Below are 21,267 nucleotides of genomic sequence, written 5' to 3' on the forward strand. Positions count from 1 at the left end.
ATTTGCGAGAAAGCCGCGATCCATGAGAGAGCGCGTGCGCTTTTAAAAGCTTCCAACACACACACATACACACATTTGCACAAGCGAAGGATTCTCACAAAAGAACTTCTATATATATGATGTGTATATACGTGTAGATATATATGTAAGCAGTTTACGGGGGTGTCGAAATTATGTTCCAGCAGCTTCGCAGTAGGAATTCTGTGAAAGCTTAACTACCCCTTTTAACGACGTTGCTGGAGTTCCATTGCAGCAAGACGCAATGCGAACGTGGCAAAACGTTTCCTCGAGGGAGTTGCGTCGTCGACGAACCTGGAAAAGTGTTACATAGCAAATCATTCATTAGCGAACAACACTCGTCGACTATGTCGTGGTATTCGGTTAACGTATCGTGATAGTAACTAACATTAGCAAGGGACGATTTTTTCGTACAGGAGTTACGCTATTAAACAAAAAAGAAGGCAAAAATAAATAAATAAAAAAGAATAAAAGAAGGAAAGAAAGAAAGAAATGAAAGGAATTCCTTTTCATACAGTTATTCTTGTATAATAAAGGGGATTGTTGAATTGTTTACGCGAACAAGGTTGTCCGTATGTTCCCATATGATCAATCGTCGCGATCATCATCTCTCGTGAATTGGATCGGTTTTTACGTTTACTACTGTAACAAATTGAAATGTGTGGAAGGCTAGAAAGTGATTAAAGAAAATTTTTTCATCGTACCGTGCGTGGGTGCATCGTTCGTCTGCGTACGAGGAAATTTTATATGCCGTGGGCAACGTCGACGTATATGATGAAATTACAGTTGCTTGTAATCGAAACGGATTACTGCTGGAGGAAAGCATTACTCAGGTGAGAAAAGAACTTTCTAGATCGAAACAATTCAGAGTTATTATTATAATGTTCTTACTACTCTTTCTTAATAATTTTACTTTATATTTAAGATTATACCGGTCATTATCGCGATTCTTTATAAAGATGTGTATGGTAATACTTGCTTTTTTTTTTTTTTTTTTGTAACATTTCGACTATGACATATGCATATTTTAAAATTATTATCGTATTATCCAGTGAATTATTTTTAGAGATCTTTTTATTGGTTCAAATTATTTCGAAACAACTATCTATAATATAATAATAATTATTGTAAAAGATCTACGTGTGTGTGTGTTATTTTCTAATTAGAATGTTCAATGTTTCTCTATATCGTTCGAATATCCCGCCATAAAAAAGTTGAGGAGACGATTTTGACGACGGTCGGTATCAAAGCGTGAATTCCCGTTTATATTATTTTTAAATAAGAGAGTATTTATTTAAGTTAGAGAATCTATGTATATATTTAGTTTATTTTTTCTCTAGTCTCTTATTTATTCATATGTCTGTTTTATTTTATCTTTCTCTTATTATTTATCTTCCCCTCTCTTCTGCTCTCTTTTCTTTCTCTCTCACTCATTGACTTATTCGTCGCTCACTCATTCTTGATTGGAGGAGGTTTAAAGTCTATTGTCATGCGAATTAATAGTGATATCGGTGAAAAGGAGGTACTAGATTGGTGTGTTATCTTTGAAAGTAGAGTTACGACCAATCGAATGTTCATTCTCTGTCGAACGTTGCGATCTAACCTAATCTCGCATTTGAGCTCGATCAGTCGACGCCATTTTTATATTTATATTTACAGTCAGTACGGTCGAAGTGCAGAGGAAGACAGTGCACGTCTAACGAGTCATGAGTGTGGTTGATAGTGTACGTGACGTGGTGGTGATTTTCGCGAGTAATAAAAACGTTCGATTGAACCGGTCGTTGTCGAAATGACAGAAGAAATATTGTTATGAGTTTGCGCCGTAGATCTAATTTATCAGAAGACTCCTTCAAAGATCGCGATATCGACGGATGACTCGTATATCGTCTCAGTGTCCATGTAAAATAATTCTTTTCAACACCTCCTCCCCTCCTTCGTGTATATAGTTGGTTAGTGTTGTTTGGTAATGTGCTTGTTCATATGTACATTTTTTTACCGTGACATCATCGTGTGTTCCTTACCGAGGCTATTATTCTTTTCTTTTTGTTGGTTATGTTTTTTCTCTCATCATTCTATCGTATTTACGTATCGCACGCATCTTATATTAGCACGTACTATTGCAGAGTAATGAGAACTATACAGTCCTAGTGCGCAGATATATACGTATAGATAAAATGCATAAGTTAAGGCTACCCGTCAAGGTAGAATTACCCAGTGCTTTAACAAGGTATGGCGAGGTCTTATTCTTACATTTAGTTATCTATATTGCTTTCTCCTTAGATCACTTTTATTTTCATTTTTATATTATTTAGTTCTATCTAACTTTAATGTCCTCCTTAATACTTTGGTTTATAGATTGACGAAGACTCACAGTTATAGCGTCACATGTATACGATTGGGAGTAAATGATACAAATGCCTTATTAATTCTTACGCGTGCTTATTATATTGTCTAGTTTGTAAATTATACGTTTAATTGTTTTTCTTAAATCTCACTGATCTTAGAAATATCCTATGATTTATTGCGCTGTATTATTTACTTTTGAATGTTTTGCATGTGTTTATAATACACCAATGCGTTTTAAGATATACCAAGAAAAACAATTTTGAACTTATCTAATATCGATATAGACATTTAAATATTTCAGGCCTGTACGTAATAGCATGCTTCTTAGTAAAACTAGAGACGACAGTATTATCTTCCTGTAACCCGCACTCTCCTTAGATTATATTTGAATCGTAATTAGAAATCTTTTATATGACCATTTAATGCTAGGAAAAGATATATTAAGAATTCCAATTTATCGAATATACAATGCGCTATTATATATTTCCTTAAATACTCTTTTTCTATAACACTTCGATACCATATGAAATGTAACGCATAAACCCATTTATCAAAAGTTATTATTTATAGTTGGAGAAATAGCATGTAAAATGTATTTGCAAACAGTATATAATAATTCTTCGATAATATTAGATATTTCCTTATGTTATTAGAGAGAGCGAAAGATAGAGAGGCACGAAGAAACATCTGGCCGTTGATTCTCATGGAAATCAGTTAACCTTGGCAGTCATCAAATCTAATACTACATGTTTGAATGCGCGCACCAGCTAGCTAACTCTCTCTCTCTCTCTCTCTTTTTCTCGAGATACACATTTACATCACAGTTATATCGTTCTCTATTCTAATCCCTCACTCTCTCTCTCTCTCTTTTTCTCGAAGAGTAGTTTCGCACCTACGCAACATCTACATTGGGTATGACAATAAATAAGTCGATTTTAGAATCTAATCTAAGTCAGTCATGCATGAGCAGCAATATCACGAAGAACATTCTCTTTTTCTTTCTCATTCTTTCTTAAGTCTGTTACGTTTAGAGTCAATTATTATTGGTAACGGGAAAGGGAGAATAGGTCACGTAATAGCTTCTGTTCTCGCATTAGAGTTGTTAGTTTTCATAAAAAAATTGATCTTTCGAATCGATCGCTTTTCTTTATCTTCATCTTCATTTTGATCTTCTTTTTTTTATTTTTGGAGCGTGTATTTACCAATAAGGTAATAGCAAGATCAACGCGTTTAACCACCTGTACGACCGTAGTAAGCGTTCTCCATCTCTCTCTCTCTCCCTCTTTCTCTCTCTCTCTCTCTCTCACTCTGTCTTTTTCTGGTTAATGCGCGCGCGCGCACTTCCGAGTGAGCCGAGAGTACACGTGCACTCGAAAGACCAACATAGAACAAACTACTACTATTAGAATGTGTTCATCGTCGTCGTCATCGTCATCGTCGTCGTCGTTCTAACAGATACACACATGTACATGTACGTGTATTTATATTACATATTTGCATGTTTGTACACATATATATATATAGACATTGTGCGTACGTATGTAACCGTTTACTAATTAATACGCAACGGCGCTCCCACCTTCGATATTACACCCTTTGAAATCTATCACCCTTTCAAGAGAGAAAAAAAAGTTTCAGAAAGACAGAGGTAGAAAGATCTCCAATCATTTGACGTAGGAAGAAATAGAAATAAAAAGAGAGAGAAAGAGAGAGAGAAAGAGTTTCCTTTAATTCAGGTATATAATTTCATCAATCCCTAATTTTTATTTCAATACTCAATCATCTTATTATCCATACGATTTGAAATAGTTTGTTGCGTATTTTTCTTTTACAAATACGTTCTCTTATTTTTTAATTTATTTTATATAATACGAAGCGAACAAACGTGTTCTTCCTTTGATCACCTTTAGAAACGTGTGTATGTATCTATGTATATATATATATGTCTGTGTATGGCTTAAGAAATATTTCCTTCAACGTAAATATGTATTTAGTTCAGAACACGAGCAAGCAGACACACTGCTGCGTGTGTGGCGCCATTTTAAACGCATTAACTTTTGATATAGAGCTACTATCAAGTGACCTTGCGTAGCATGTATGTAACTACCTTGGTCTTTTTAACTTTCACTTAAAATCTTGGTTCTGATCAAAATTACTCGGGTAAGTTCGGTGTAGGTATTTCTTTCTTTTTTTTTTGGTCTTTTTTTAATTAAATCCCGGATTTCTCATGTTCTCATTTATCTCCCGTCCTTCCTTTTCGTTTTGGATACAGGAGGAGCCAAGAGTTCTCTTAGCCTTGAATATCGTATTTTCTGATATCAAAAATAAAGTTAATAATAAGTTAAAAAGAAACAAGTAATTGATTTTGTTTTTTTTTTTAAACAATTTTTAATACTTAAATGTTGTTAAGCTTAGCGTTAAAATAATCGTTTACAAAACTTGCAGCTCACCTTGTACGTATTCGTGGTTTTAGGTGAATGTTACAGGGCTTCGGTGTACAATATGAGTTTGTCGTTTGTCACCCTCGTTGAATATGAGCTGTTGGAGTTCGCAACGGAAAATAAATAAATATTTCTTAACGACAAATCTAAAATAATTTTGTAGTATAAAATCAGTAAAAATATTTATATACATATATATGAGTAAAAATGAGTTAAAAGATATCGATCGCGATCGTATCGTTGTAAAATGAAACGTTTAGCGTTAATTTATGATTTATGATGATTCTAATAATGAATATATAAACCTTGTTATATATTTTTTCTTTTGTTCATTCGATATAGATGATTCCAACTCTTGAATTATTATCTTTTAACTTCTCTCTCTCTCTCTCTCTCTCTGTTTAACATGTGACAGTAATGTTCATATACCTAAATTAATTCACTCTATCTGTTCGACGTCACACATACTCGACACACATAGATTAGTATCGTGTAATACGTGGGATTTTAAAGTTATTGCTCAGGAAGGGGCGGCCCGTCAATTATGTAACCGTTACTATCATTACAAATTTATAGTTGTGGTTGTAATAATGTACGATCACTTTTTGCGTCTTCTAAGTTACCTTCTTCCTACGGATTCTTGTCGATCTATTCAAGAAAGAATTATTTTTTTTATGAATCGAACCTTTTCCTCTCCTGTTTTTTTTTTTTTATTTTTTTTATATCCTTCCGTCCTTTTGGACTCAGGTCAAACTTTTCTGAGGAATTTCGTCCTTTTGCCATTCTATTCTTCTATTTCTACTATTCATTCTTATTCTTACTCACCTATTCACTTTTCGTCTTTTAACCAGAAGAATGTCATTTATCTTGAACGACGTCGTTCCACAGTTTTCCTCGAAAATAGGAACGTGCGTGACTAACTCGTACTTCGCATTTCTTTCTTCGATTTTCTGTTAGATAGAAATACGATCGATGAAAAACTTTCGTTCGTGTAAATTCGTAGATTTTTTTCGGAAGAACGATAATATATTATATTTTGTGTGTAAGTAAAATTTCTTTTTAAAATATTTCTCTTTTAGACGATCTAAGAAAATTTTATTTCAGATTACAAATGTGTACTCTCTGTTATTCCGTGATATCCGTTAATGTCATAGAATTAAAGTGTGCTTCAGGTTAATATCACGCTCATTGTTAGCGAGTTTACACGACACGAGATTACCTTAATGATCGTTTATTTGTATCTCTTGATTGGTACGTTAGAAACATTTCATTATTTCTTTATTGTATAGTGCAAAAATGCGCGATATTATTCAAGTATTTTCATACTTTTCTTTCCATATAAATTCGTCTTATTCTTTTTATCTCAGATTTGATTATTACATAAAAGGAATATTAAAATTCGATCAAATTATATAAAAGAAAAGTTCATTATCTTTCGCGATTAACTCGTATAATGAAGGATTAACTATACTTAGCTCGATGTAATCTGATAAATTAATTTTATCTCGATTAATCCGTCCCCCACTCATTTTTTTTTCTTCTCTATATATTCGCTAAATATAAATTTAATTGTCTGACAATAAATTCTCGTATTACGTAATATAGAATTCGTAAAATAAATTATTACATAAAATTTTTTGTTATTTAGAAAAATTTTATTTAATAGAATTATTTTGAATGTTTAATTAATTGGAACACCCCGTATATATGAACTTACCAGAGATAAGATCTTCTTCTAAATTAGAAGATGAAGAGAACGTAGACGATGAATTAGAAAGATCTTCTGCATCTTATGCCAAATTATTTTTCACTCGTAATATAGTCATCGTTCTTTATATTTTTCCCATTAGTAATTAACGAAAATCTTCTTCTTCTTCTTATTTTCTTTAGATCGATGTTAAATGCACGAGACATCGTTTCATTCTACGAGTATAAATATGAATCAGAGACGGTAAGAAGGAGAAAATGAGTCATGGCTTAGATTAACGGTAATTTTATGTTGCTGACGTAATTGATAACTGATAGTAGGTAGACGAAAGAGAGAGAGAGAGAGAGAGAGAGAGACCACGATAAATATAATGCAAGTTTTTCGAGGCTTCAAATATTACACAGATAAAAGAAAATTTAATTAAAAGAGGATGTAGAAATAATTCCTACCGTTCGACTTTCCCTTTTCCGTTCGTTTCTCTATTATTTCATATTAAGAAATTCTTCTTTAATGTTAGAAAATATAGAAAATTATTTCTTTGTCAATTATTCGACAATTATTTTGGATATTTCAAGAATTTGCTAAAGAACTTTACAAAATAATTATCTTTCTCGTAACATTTTAAGATAATTTTTCTTATTTTTTTAATTTTTTCCAAAAAAAAAAAAAAAGAAAAAATGATTGGCTCATCGTCTGTTATATTTTGTTAAATACAACAGTAGATTTCACGTGATAATACAAAAAAATTAAATATTGAAAATTATTTTCGTTCATCGTAATCCTCGTTTTAGAAACGGAACACTGTTCGATTAAATCACCAAAGTGGAAAAAATCGAACGGGTTTGAATTAGTTCTAAATAAAGACACGCAAATGTAGGTACGTAAGTATGCTCGAAACTTAGGACGAAAAAGGGACGAAAAAGGGACGACCAAAAGGGACGACCAAAACTTTTCATGGAGGAATTTCAGTTAGTTTCTCAGGAACTTTCTTGTTCCTATAACCTTATTGATTCTTCCATAGATATATTTCCTAATATTTGCCTTACAATTTCCCCCTTTACGTTATTCTTATTTCCGAACGACTCCTATCGAAGAAAGGGGTGCTATTTATCATAGAACACACACATACGAATAAACTTATGCGTATAAACAGTGTGTGACGAACGATGTCGTAAAGAATAATTCGGATACTTATTTCTAAATCGAATAATTTTGGTTAATATTACGTGGGTGGGTGGGTGGAAAAAGAATTTATACGCCGCGAGAGAATAATAGAACTTTTTATTAATAGAAAATAAAAAAAAAAATTGTTTCCACGTTAGGCTGAAAAACATTTCAATCAATTCATTGTCGTTAGAAAATTATTAAATTACGGAGATAATTAAAGGAATTATTATTTTTCTTTCCGGTGATACGTTGATAAAATGCCTGTGTGCAAAATAATGTGATGAGATAATAATAATAATAACAGTTAATTCGATTATATACGTATTTTACGTACATTTAGACTTAATTAATTATCGAAATTATTATTTTATCAGGAATACGCGTGCGCGCGCATATAAATATTGCGAAAAGGATCATTATTCACGTTTAAAAATAATCTAATCGTAACTTTTGTAAAACACATTCGATTCATTGTATTCGTGCATACAATTGTTCGTCTGTTGAATAGGAAAAGAGAGTAAGTAAGAGAGAGAGAGATAGAGAGAGATAGATAGAAGGAAGGAAAGGGAGTAACCGCGAACCAGTGATTAACGTTAATCTCTTGACGTAAAAAAATGCAGTGTACGTCGAATGTTCCAAGTAGATTCAAAGATTTGCAAGAGCGAGGAGCTTAATGTCATCTTTGAGTATTTCGTCATTACGGAATTTTTTAATCCGATTACACGAATAGTTATACGATATCGGTTTATTATTTTCCGTGTTTATGCGTGTGTTTATTTATAGACCTCGGTGAAACAAATTATAATGAACAGTCTGATCGATAAGATAAAAGAATATATAATTTGAAAATAATAGGGGGAATATAAAAATAATTAAGGAAACTATTCAAAGACGAATCATTCAGTGTGATTAGTGTGAATATAAGGAATCGTAATAATTTATTGGATTCTTGATTTCAATTTAAAATATAATTACAAAATTAACGAATGTTATATCGTGTATATGTGTCTTTTAATTTTGAATTATTCATTAAAATAAGAGTTATTATTGTGTGTTACAATGATCAAGAAGTAATGTGTTGTTACGAAATCTGTGGACCATAGCATTCAATGAATTATCATCTCGAGGATACTGTTTAGAGATAAATAGTGCCACTCGGTGTATCTCGCACAATATATATCTTTTTTTTTTAACGATGCAAGTATCGAACTAACTTTTATCGTGCAATAATTATTGTAGACTTTGTTTCTAGAACTTTCTTATCTTCCCTGTTATTTATTAACCTTTTTTATTTTCACGATTGATCTAATTTCTTTTTACTTTTTTTATTTAAATTAGTCTTTTTTTTTTATTTTTTTTAAACAGAGATAATACAATGGAGGATGATAAGGCTATGAAGTTACCCAAAGAATGGTAAATTATACTTATTTTTATATTTATTTTTTTCTTTTTTTTACATTAATTATCTCGTACGGAAGAAATTTAATATATGAATCATTAATTCTTTGCTTAGAGATATATTTTAATGTTTCCTTTTTATATAATTGGCGGGGTTAAGATAAGTTTTGAGCAAATCAAGAAACACTTTGATTTAGAAAAAGAAGTAAAAATTGATTTGATCGAACAAACAAAAAATTGTATTTATGTGTTAGGCTCGATACTTTTTAAATCACACGGTAGATAAAACTTTTGCGAATGATTGCAGTCAATAAATCTTTGTAAAATAAATCCAGGAACTTTGTTTGCAATCTGAACAAAATTATTTAAAAGTAATCATATATCCGTAAAAAAATATTTCATCTATGAACCTTATCCAGGTATATAATACGTAAGAAGTTGAAATAGTAAAAGGAGTTTGTTTGTGAACAATGTTGGAACGAGTCTACTGTTATCTCTGCCCTTTTATTCGTGAAATAATAATGGAAAAAGAATCGCGAAAAGAATCGTGAAAGAGTTTTACGAGTTCGAGAACGGGTTTATTCTTTGCCACGCAATTATTTTCAAATATTTATAAAAAGAACTATGTTCGCGATAGATAGAGTGACGTATGTATATGCAATCTTCGATCAAGCTTGATAATTAAATTACCCCCCTCCCCCTCCTCTTCCTACCCCCATCTCCTATTATTTTTTTACTTTTTCTTTATTTTTCTTTTTTACATTTACAAGGTCTCGACAAAGTTTTGCATAAACGAGTATATTCGAATAAATCTTTGAAATAACGATCATATATCTCGAACAAATATAATATTTTTATTCGATTATTTTGTATAATATTGAATTTCTAAAATTCTTTCGTTATTTTATTTATTAGCTAATCGATTGGTAACAAATGTTACTTATTCTTCGATGTATTAGATATTTTTTAATCTTCTTTCGTATTAGTTAACTTTGGTCTATATCTGACACACTTTTCGAACATGTGTGTATGTATGTACATATATGTATGTGTTTATCATGGATTATAGGCCAATAAGATTATGTTCAGTCAATCGTTCGTGCTCTTGTTCTTACCTAGGCAAGCATAACTATGTCAGTAACCTGTTGCAGCAGAGAGATACACGTTTACATCTACATAAAAATATATCTGCGTATACATATGCACGTTTACATTCGTAAGAATCTAATATGATTTTGTTTGAATATCTCGAACGAATTAGAAATCAAAAAATTGAGAAAATATCAACACGTTTGTTGCTGTTGCGTAGATGCTATCGTTATTTAAATTTTTGATTAATTATAAAAACACAATGTGAAAAGAATAATTAAGAAAAGCTATGCTACATGCTAGTGTGTTGTAATTTAGCTGAGAGAGAAAGAGAGAGAAGAAATTATAGTAATCGATAATTAGTTTAAAAAAATAATTTTGGAACTTTTAACCGACCGATTATTTTCATTTACATTTATTTGATTAGCATTTTCATATTATTTCGTTTCTCATTGTTATTTTTACAATTTTTAAAAATTTGCTTATCTTTCCGGTTCGCCCTTCAATAATATTTGATAATCTATAAAAAAAGATACACATGCGTAGATAAAAATAACTTGTCATATATACTCGAGATAATAAAAAATAATATGCATACATGTGACACATATATCGGCGTGTATGATAATTTCGTTGATTATATTAATTAAAAACGGCAGAAAAAAAGTTATACAACTAATACATTAAACAATTTCGATTTGATATTTTATTAAATGAAAATTTGCAAAATTTAAAGTCATCACTAGTCAGGAACGTTAAAACAAATGTATTTAAGTTTAAACAATCAAAAATATTACTTGCGTACAGTACCGTCTTCGATTTACCTTAGTTAATTGTTAATTAATCGATAGAAGTGTCTATTGTTGTTAAAAAGCTCGGAATGTACGATCTGTCAACCGTCTTTCTCGAAATTCACCTTGAGACTGGCACTTTCTCTCTTATGAAAATTCTTTTATTAAAAGTTGTTTATATGACTTTCCGAAAGTTGCGCATGTATATAACGGGAGTAATATTCGTAATTAATAGAATTTAAGATTATAACGTTCTGATTTTAGTATTTTTATCATTTTTATGTAATTCTTTCAACAAATGTATATTTTTTTAAATGTTTTTGCGCAGTGATGTACTTCGAGGAGGTGGGGTAAAATTTTCATCTAATAAAACATCAGATCGAAATTATTTAATGTTCAAAGTACGTTAATAGGTATGTAATATTTAAACCAATGCATATGTGTTTAAAAAATCTTAAATACAAGTAGAGTGTATTAGTGTATTAAAATAATTATTAATTAAACGATGGAAATGCCTATTGTTGTCTAAAAGCTCGAAATTCTTCGAAATTCACCTTGAGACTGGCACTTTCTCTTTTTTGAAAATTCTTTTATTAAATATTGTTTATTTGACTTTCCGAACGTTGCGCATGTGTGTAACGAGAATAATATAATTTTTATGTAATTATTTTAATGCTCCTGCGCAGTCGTGACTTCGAGGATAAAATTTAGCTGTAATATAAGAAAAGTGTATTAGAATATTCAAAATAATTGTTAATTAATCGAAAGAAATGTATATTGTAATCTAAAAACGTGTATTTACATTTTTATATACCATCCTCTTCGAAATCCACCGTTAGACTGTTTTTTTGTCCTCTGCATTAGTTCTTTTATTCAATGTTGTTAACAAGACCTTCCGAACGTTACGCATGTGTACAATATAAACAGTATTCTTAATAGATAGAATTTCCTTATAAGGAAAGTCATATAAACAACTTTGAATAAAAGAACTTTCACAGAGGACAATGACTCAGTCTAGCAGGAGACTTCGAAGAGGACGGTTCATCGGATGGTAAATTCACGTTTTTAAATTAAAATAGACATTCCTTTCGATTAATTAACAATTATTTTAATATCCTAATGCATACTACTTATATTTAATATTGTTTCAACGCATATACATTTATTTAAACATACTTATTTTATCGTACTTTGAATATTAATTAATTTCAATCTTATGTTTTATTAGACGAAAATTTTACCCTCGAAGTCATCACTGCGCAGGACCGTTGAAATAATTACATAAAAATGATTAAAAAAAATTCTATAATTAAAACGTTATAATCGTCGTATAAACAACAATCAACAAAAAATATTTAATCGTTTTTTCGTAGAGGATAATGACTCCGTTTAACGATCGATTTCAAAGAGAACGGTGCACCGAACATATATTCAGTGCTATAAACAACAATTTTTTAGACAACATTTTTTTGTAGATTAATTAACAATCATTTAAGATATATCGCACATTTGAATGTAATTTCTTGATATTTAGGATTATTAATTTAACGTTTTATATATTTTTATATTTCAAAGAAGGACATTAATTGTTAAACATTAAGCAATCCGCAAGATGCATCCTCCGGTTGTCGGGAAAACTATCACAGTAACACGTGATACTTTTTTATTCGTTGAGAACAAACCTTGCAATTCTCTTTTTAATTTTTGTTAATGCACAGCATGTAACTTCTCATTCTATTATAGTCTTCCACAATCTGGACTCAGAATTTTCCAGCCCTCCTTTTCTTTAATTATAAAAAGAAAAGTAAAGGGGAGGAGGAAACAAACGATGAAATAAAAAAGAGAAAAAGAAATTCACGTTGTATTGGTGGCCCCCATTCGTACGAATTCGTCTCCGACAGTTACGAGAGGGATGAGCCAAGGGATGAAACGAAATGAAACGAAACGAAAAGAAAAGAAAAGAAAAGAAACGTAGAGAAAATGAAAGAAATGAAACGAAGAGAACAACGTGGAAAAGTCCTTCGAGTTTCGAGAGATTTTCTTTTTCTCTTTTTATTTCTATCGATCGATTTAACGAATACAATGGAAACGTTTCACGGTAGATGACTCAAGGGTTTAACCTTAATTCCATTCGCATCTCTTTTTTTTATTCTCTACGCGTTTAAAGGTCTTCTTCGTATGTCATATTTTATAATGTGAAAAAACTCTCTCTCTCTCTCTCTCTCTCTCTCTCGTTATAATTGATTATAGAAAGAGAACATTTTTCTTTTTATTTAATGCATATCATTCGCGCACATACGTTAGGAGTGATTATAAAAAAACCCGAGACCATTTAACAAAATCGAAGAGACCGGATTAATTTTGTATTCAATTCAAATTGCTTTATTACAAAAAAACTCGATAACTTTTGTACAGTCGGAGAAAAAAGTAATTAATTATTAAAATCTTGTAAGAATTTTTGGCTGCTATTGCATTGATGTATTTAAAAAAAAAAACAGATCTTCTAAAACAAAACGATAGAACGTGAGAGAAAAAAAATGTTCTTTTCTTTTTCATTTATATTTTATATATCTATCATTTATATATATATATATACGTAATATTTATAATTATACGTACGTATACATGTATAATATGTGTATGCAAACAACGCACGTTGAGATAGTTTGAAAATTTTGAACACTTTTAATATTTTGTATATTTTTTAACACTTTTATATAATTTTTTCACGAAAATATACGCGTGTATATTTAGCGGCACGATCTTTCTTACTCGCGATGAAAATAAATGTTCTGAAAACATGATAATCGTTCGCTGATAAAATATTTTTATTGCGCTTACGCTGTCACAAGTTCACGTGATTGATACACTCTTTATCAGGCTTTAGTTAGAGACTGTACGATTACCTAGCTTCTCTCTTTGGATTTCCTTTATTATTCTCATCCGTTTTTTAACTGACTCACGTATTTCATTTGTGTTTCCCTCGTTAATAAAAACAAAAACACAGTGGTGAATATTTCTTGTGTCTTCTAACAAAGTTCCATTTATCTTTATATTTTTTATTTTCTTTATTTTGTCGTTGAAAAAATGGACGACAATATTTCATTTGCATCGACTGTTGACAGTGACAGTATTGGTGATAAAGTTGCAATGGCGCGAATTTTCAAAATACTTCTATCGTTCTAAATCAATTTTTCTTCAACCTTTTTTTTTATTTTTTTATTTTTTATTTTTTAAACGGAATTAACATTAGACGCATAGTTTGTCTATTTTTTTACGAGATGATAATTTAATCGTGAAAATAATAATATTTGCATGGACCTTGAATGTTTATGATCCTCTCGTATGTGTTAAAGTTAAACTTACGATTAAATATATACATCGAAAAAAAAACTTTTATACTCTGCCAATCGTTTACGTAAGATAATAGAAAGAAAATTGAAAGAGAGATAAGATTTTAATCTGATGATTACACGAGGCATCTAACTGTTGACTGTGTTTTAGCGATACTCTCGCAAATTGCCTTTCCTATTTGATTTGCTACTTATAACTAGAAATAGGAGTCTTCGATCTTTCAAACGTAGCTATCTGTAAATACGAATAGTAAACAATATTTCATTCGATAATCTTCGTTAATGTTTTATTACATTAACAAAATGGCGTCGTTCATTTGCAAAACTATTATTTCAAATTATTTTAACACATTTTTCTTTTTTTTATGAATTAAAATAGACATACATTCTCCAGATACATGAAATTTGTCAAATCTTTTTTTCGACGTATAAAGAAATAAATAAAGGATTAAAAAGAACAAAAAAAAATATGTTCAAACTAAATCGAAAGTCATCGTCGTATGCAATTATTATTAATGAATTGATTTTTATTCACGACCAAACAAAATGTCAAGTGAATTCAATCGTATTTTCATCGCTAGGAATAAATTATTATGACAATAAATAAAGTGAAAGTCATCGCGTCGTAATGATTATGATGACGAGTTCATTCATATATACCGGGTATCCTGATTTATAATGTCCGGTTGTATTTCATTCGAAAAAAATTTATATATATATTATTTTTATAAAGAAAAAGAGAAAAGAGAGAGAAAAATATGAAAAAAATGTCGCGTATATTTATGTCGTTGAAAAATATTCAATCTCAGAGACACTATGGTGCAGTTCTCGGTTACGCCAAGATCTATCGAGGTCGAGATACGTGCCATTTTGTTTTTCTTTCCTTTTTGAAAGTGGAACTCTCTACACCTAATAATTAATTTTTTTTTTTATTCCCTTCTTTTTTTCTTAATATATATATTTTTATTGCCATTAGTTATATTATTAATAATAATAATAATATTTAATATAAATTGGTGTCCATTATACTCAATACTTATTGATCAATTCAATATAAAATACATACATAATTTAACATATTCCATAAATCTCGAATTTCAAATTAACCGAATAATATTTTCTATTTGTTTTTTTTTTTTTTATGAATAAATGACAGGTAAAAAGATTTTGCGTACGATTCGTGTTCTCATTAATTCTCGCTAATATGATCAAATAAATGGATTATGGAAATACCAATAGTACGTGTTATCGATGAGTATAATTAACCGATATTCCTTTCTCTTTTTCTTTACTGTATAAAATGATAAAACAAAATAATTATATTCATACTGCGTACGAATAAACGTATACGTAACAACGTAATATCGTGCATACGTTTGTGGTTTATTAAACGGTTTTCTTTCTGTTCGAAGTAGGAAGGAAAAGTTTACGGTTGAATTCGATCGGTTAGTGTGATGTTGGGTTTAAAAATTCATAAGAATCCTGTATATCTACACTGTATATATATATATTACAGAGTCTTTCAAGTATGGTAAATGTAGAAACAAATGCAAATTAACGTTATCGACACTTATACAAGTAAAAAATGTATAAATCATGCAAATCGTGTGTACGAGAGACAACATTTCTCAATTTTCTCGGTAAATGTTACCTGACGATCAACACGTTGTACATCGTTGGATTCATTTTTTTTATAAACTATAGGAATATTCTATCATAAATATGCAGTCCTATTTATAAAAAAAAAAATACGATTACCTTGATATCTCGACAAAAATGATCTTGAAAAAAAATATCAGCTTATTCGAATGGAATATTTTGTTCCTCTGACATTTTATTCCATCGTACAAAATAAATGAGATATATTAAGTGGTCGAGTTAGGCGAAAGACCCTGTATTACTATATATATATATATGTATATAGAAGATAGTTTATGTGTAAGTAAGTAGTATTTTAGAGTTCAAATGGTATTATGATTAAACTAACAATAAATTGGAGCTTATAGACTCGTAGTTAAGTTTCTTAACGTTGCATCGAGTATGAGTTTGAAACAGAAATGATTTAATAAGGAATGTTAATGCTTTATTTAAATAAATCTTGACGTTTTTTCTATTGCAATATAAAAATATATAGAATTCATTAGAAAGAGGAGGGAAAGAGTTGGATTAAAAAAACAAAAAGAAAAAGAGTACTCGAAGGAAGATGTATTTCTACTCTCTCTCTCTCTTTTTATCTCAGGATGGTATTGGACCCCAAGGTCACGAGTCTGCATAGCGATTACGGAAGTTTCGATCGACCATTGGGAGGTGGGGAGGGTCACGAGAGGGACGTGGAGGCGGCTGTTGATGGGAGTAGCAGCGGAATGGCACAATCGAGTGACGTTTATCAAAGGCAACCTCTTTTACCTGGTGCACCAACTAAGAGTAAGGACAAGTGGTCGTCCGGGGTGGCTTCCGGTTCGGATTATTACGAGGACGACGAGGAGGAAAAAATCGACAGTCTTGGACGTCATCCAGGAATAACGAATGGACCAGGAAGCGGCGTCGTTAAAATCGACATACCGGCGCCGCTTCGCGAGGAGCCACGATTTCCCAAAGAAAAATGGAAAACTTTTCTTGGTAATTCATTCATTCTTAAACTTTTAACAAGGATTTATTGAAAGGATTTATTTAATCAATATCGATGATATGCAAAGTAGTAATTAGGAAATGTTAATATCAAGGTTTATATATATATGCTAGGATCAATAACATATTTTATATTAAATTTCAAACAATTCCGCGCGAATATATTAAGGATGTTAAAATGATGAGATTTGTAGTATTCGAGTAGAAATAATGTTTATATTAAATTTGTAAAACGATATTACTCATGTTTTGTAAGCAATGCTCGTTAAGATTCTATTAACCAGTAATATGATTGTACTCTCGTGATTTTGTTTTTATATCGTTTGATTATTTTCTTGCCCCAATAGCTTTCCTGTTCATGGTCGTGAACTTCATACTGACCACGGCCTCACTCGCGATGGTGCACGAACGTGTTCCAGATCGAAATAACTATGGCCCGTTACCAGACGTTGTTCTGGATAATATTACGGCCCAAGATTGGGCTCTTAATGTATCCGAAGTTCTCATTATGATAATGTCCAACTCGGCAATGGTTTTCCTTATTTTTCACAAACACAGGTACGTTCAACGTTTACGGGCTTGATACGTGATTTCATTCGAGTAATAGACGTAATCGATGAACACGTTTTTTCATTCATTTAATTTAATTTAATCTACCATTCTGTAGGTTTATCGTCGTCAGAAGAATATTTCTTTTGATGGGCCTGCTGTACATGATGAGGAGCGTTACAATGTACGTGACCGTTTTGCCGGTCGCAAGTAAAACTTATTTCTGCAGTCCAAAGGCGAACAACACGAGTCCTCTTCTTGTTACCAAAAGAGTGCTGCAACTTATATCCGGTTTTGGTTTGTCGATAAATGGCAAACACACTTATTGCGGAGATTACATCTACAGCGGTCACACGGTTGTACTTGTACTTAGTTACCTGATTATTAAGGAGTGTATGTAATATTTCAATATTATTTAAGAGTATATATTATAGAATTTTTTTATCGTAGATCTCTCCTATATGATTTTATTTGCAATGCCATTGAAAAGATAACAAGGATATATTTATATCCTTTTATCATCTGACAATCTTTGATATCCTGAAATTTTATAAAGATAATCTTTTTACCTCGAGTACCGTATAATAATATATCAAACCTTATGTAAATGTACTTTTATTTTTCCTTGCAGATTCTCCGAGGAGATGTCAACCGATTCATTGGTTGGCAGGTCTTATGGTCTTTGTTGGCATAGTTATGGTATTGGTAGCTCATGGACATTATACGGTGGATGTCCTTATAGCATATTATGTAACTACACGTTTATGGTATATATACCATACATTAGCAAATAATTCTTATTTGAAGGTACGTCATCAACGAAAAATATCTCTGTATAAAATCATAACTTTATTAACATTGAACGATTTAATTATCTACTTTTTCTTGTATTATTTCGATTTACAGCAAAACGGACCAAATAATTTTCTGGCCCGGCTCTGGTGGTTTTCTATTTTCAAATATTTTGAGAAAAACGTGGGTGGTACAGTGCCACGACAATATAATTGGCCTTTGCCTTGGCCTCGGAGATTTCTTGCCAAGCATCCTAACCGAGACAGTTAATATCTGCCCAGGCTCCAAGATAGAGACTGATAAGTAACGAAATCCTTCCTGCGTGATGTGTTACGTGTAAAGAGAGGGAGAGAGAGGGAGAGAGTGAGAGAGTGTGCGTGTGTGTGAGAGAGAGAGAGAGAGAATTATACATATACATATACAGAATCATACATATACATAGAGATATACGTCTGTCTGCACCTAAGGCTTATTCTTCGGAAGATAAAGCTTAGGCGGAAGGAGGAAGTGTCCATGATATAAATGTATATTTATATATATATTAATTATGCGAATTATTGCGAATCACATCCTCCATCTTCTCTCTCTCTCTTTCTCTTTCTATCTCTCTTTCTCACACATTGTGAATTTGAAATAAAAGAAGTGGGAACTCGCACAAAACTTTGCATCGGTCGTGTATTTGTTCAAACCGGCGTGGGATGCGATCCGAAATTTGGGTTTCGGCGTACGCGTATTGAATTCTGCAGTTTATTCGATCGCGTCGCAATTCACGTGTTATCTGATTTTTTTTTTGGACGAAAAAGAAATGAAATAATTAGCGCATTGTATCCTATGTAAACGAAAGAAAAAAAAAAGAAAAAGAAAAAACAAACAAGAAATTAAAAATAGCTTGAAATCCGTTGTGTTTTGCGCGAAGAAGTTTTGGAGAGGAATTGGTAGGTCTATAGAGGTGGGGGGGACCGGGAGGGGAGATATCTTTGACGATAAGAACAAAAAAATCTAATCGAAAAGATTCGAACGCACACACCGATATTTATACGAACGTATATATATATATGTTTCATTTCGATTTACACACGTTAACACACTCTCATCACCTGTCAACTACATTAACATATTACAAACGATAACGAAAGTCATTTCTGATTTTCGGAAGAAAGGGAGACTCGATATATCTTTTTTTTTTTTTCTGTAGACGAATTAAATCGTTTCTTTTTTTTTTGTGTGTCTCCTTTTTTTTTTTTAATAACACCAAAACCTTCCTCCAAATCTAATCGTTCTATTTTATATATATCTCGATTACTTCCAATATGCAACCTGCCCTACACGACTTATTCCGGCGAAAAACGATATCCAGCAATGAATACGTTGAAATCTAATTTTTTGATTTTAAAAAAAGAATATAATTCCTCGAAATTGTTTTCTCACGGGCAGCCTTGAAAGGACATAGATTTAAAGAGAAAAAAAAAACGTAATAAAGAACGCTAAAAAATATATTGAAACAAAAAAAAGAAAATCATATTGAAGAAATAAAAAAAGGGAAAAAAAGCAAGAAAGAATGAAAGAAAATTTAGTACCCTACCCCTGTAGTAGAGGCGATCGTGCAATTTCGTGGGACCAAAGTAGTATGTTTTAAAAAGAGATTGATGTGTTAGTTTAATACAAATATGGAAAGATAATACAAAGTATATATACTTTATTAAGTAATAGGAAGAAAACAAATAATAAAAAAACAAGTAATTAACTCAATCAATGTTATATGCGGTGTGATATACATATATAGAGATTTTAAATGATCGATTTAAAATCAAACGATTCTTTTTTATTTGTAAAATTAGATCAACGTAAAAAATATTTTTTTTTCCTTTCTTTTTTTTTTCTTCTTTTTTTAAATATACGGTTGTCTCTAATTTTACTTCTCTCAAGACTGGAATAAAAAAAAATAAGAATAAACCAAGATTATTCTCAATAGATTAGAAGATAAAATAATAATGCTTGAAAACAATTTAGAAAGTATATATTTAAAAAAAAAAAAAAAAAAAAGAGAAAAAAGCACACATGCCCGCGTAACGATTATCTTACGAACGTTTTTTAAAACTCTTGACCGTTTACGCGCGTAACAATGAACTGAATATTAAAAAGAAAAAAAAAGAAAGTAGATTGCAAAAATCGTGATTCTTCGGAATAAGATCGTTAGCCATTCGTAATTATATACGTGTATGTATTTCTATACTTGTACATGCCATAGTGATGAACCTAATTAATAATACACAGACACACGTATGTATAAATTTAAGACGATTTTACCAATTAGTCATCGAAACCGTAGTTTAGCGTTTGTCGGTAGAATTTTTTTTTTTGCGACTTTTTCTTTTTCTTTTTTTTTTTTATAAAAACACGGTGGTTGCAAGCTAAGAAAAACTAATTTCTTTTTTTTTTATTAATTATTATATCTATTATTATTATTATTTCGATTAGATTTCATCTCTCTCCTAGCATCTCGTAACTTCACACACGAGATAAGCATTTCTTTCTTCACTAATTCTTGCCTATTTGTTCTTTTTTTTTTTTTTTATTTAATCCTTTTGTTACGACATGCATTAAAACGAGTATCGTCGCATAGTAAACGACTACTATTATTATATGGGTCGGTCGTTCGTTCGTTCATACGGGGCCTTTGCATAGGCGACCCATATGGGGGTTGCTAGTAACGAAAGGGTTAATAATCATTTTCACGAATACAAAAATATATATACATACATACATACATACATACGAGATATTAATAGATGCGCTTATATCATTTATGTATATATACATATGTGATTTATTAATTACAATAATAAAGTGCGCGCGCGTACTCGTGAACTGCGAATCTCAATTATTATAATTACTATTATTACTATTACTTTTTTTTTTCTTCTTTTTAATTTAGAGAAATTATTAAATTAAGAATAGGAAGCGTAATAATAAATAGAAAAAAATTA

At 30.9% G+C, this 21,267-nt stretch overlaps 1 protein-coding gene and 1 long non-coding RNA gene across 8 annotated transcripts; one reads left to right on the plus strand and one right to left on the minus strand.

The window, feature by feature from the left end:
* Positions 1–74: 74 nt before the first annotated feature.
* On the plus strand, positions 75–21,027 carry LOC122521242 (phosphatidylcholine:ceramide cholinephosphotransferase 2-like). Of its 5 annotated transcripts, XM_043641798.1 has the most exons (7): positions 1,417–1,967; positions 2,142–2,245; positions 16,551–16,930; positions 17,287–17,497; positions 17,607–17,881; positions 18,120–18,295; positions 18,395–21,027. In XM_043641798.1, exons 2-7 carry the CDS (start codon positions 2,193–2,195, stop codon positions 18,548–18,550), a joined length of 1,251 nt encoding a protein of 416 aa, XP_043497733.1. In that variant the 5' UTR covers positions 1,417–1,967; positions 2,142–2,192; the 3' UTR covers positions 18,551–21,027. The 5 variants fall into 5 exon arrangements, with proteins under 5 accessions (XP_043497732.1, XP_043497733.1, XP_043497736.1 ...); XM_043641797.1 differs by lacking the exons at positions 1,417–1,967; positions 2,142–2,245 and adding an exon at positions 75–851; XM_043641801.1 differs by lacking the exon at positions 2,142–2,245 and having other exon boundaries at positions 1,419–1,967.
* LOC122521247 lies at positions 4,073–6,653 on the minus strand. 3 transcript variants are annotated; one of them, XR_006304703.1, is made up of 5 exons: positions 6,523–6,653; positions 5,631–5,755; positions 5,235–5,453; positions 4,815–4,902; positions 4,073–4,676 (listed from the first exon to the last, which is right to left on the minus strand). It is a non-coding gene; the product is annotated as an uncharacterized LOC122521247 (long non-coding RNA). The 3 variants fall into 3 exon arrangements; XR_006304702.1 differs by having other exon boundaries at positions 5,111–5,453; XR_006304701.1 differs by having other exon boundaries at positions 4,815–4,951; positions 5,111–5,453.
* Positions 21,028–21,267: the final 240 nt, after the last annotated feature.

Source organism: Polistes fuscatus, unplaced genomic scaffold, assembly GCF_010416935.1.
Source record: "Polistes fuscatus isolate 324 unplaced genomic scaffold, CU_Pfus_HIC Scaffold4, whole genome shotgun sequence".
Lineage (NCBI taxonomy): Eukaryota > Metazoa > Arthropoda > Insecta > Hymenoptera > Vespidae > Polistes > Polistes fuscatus.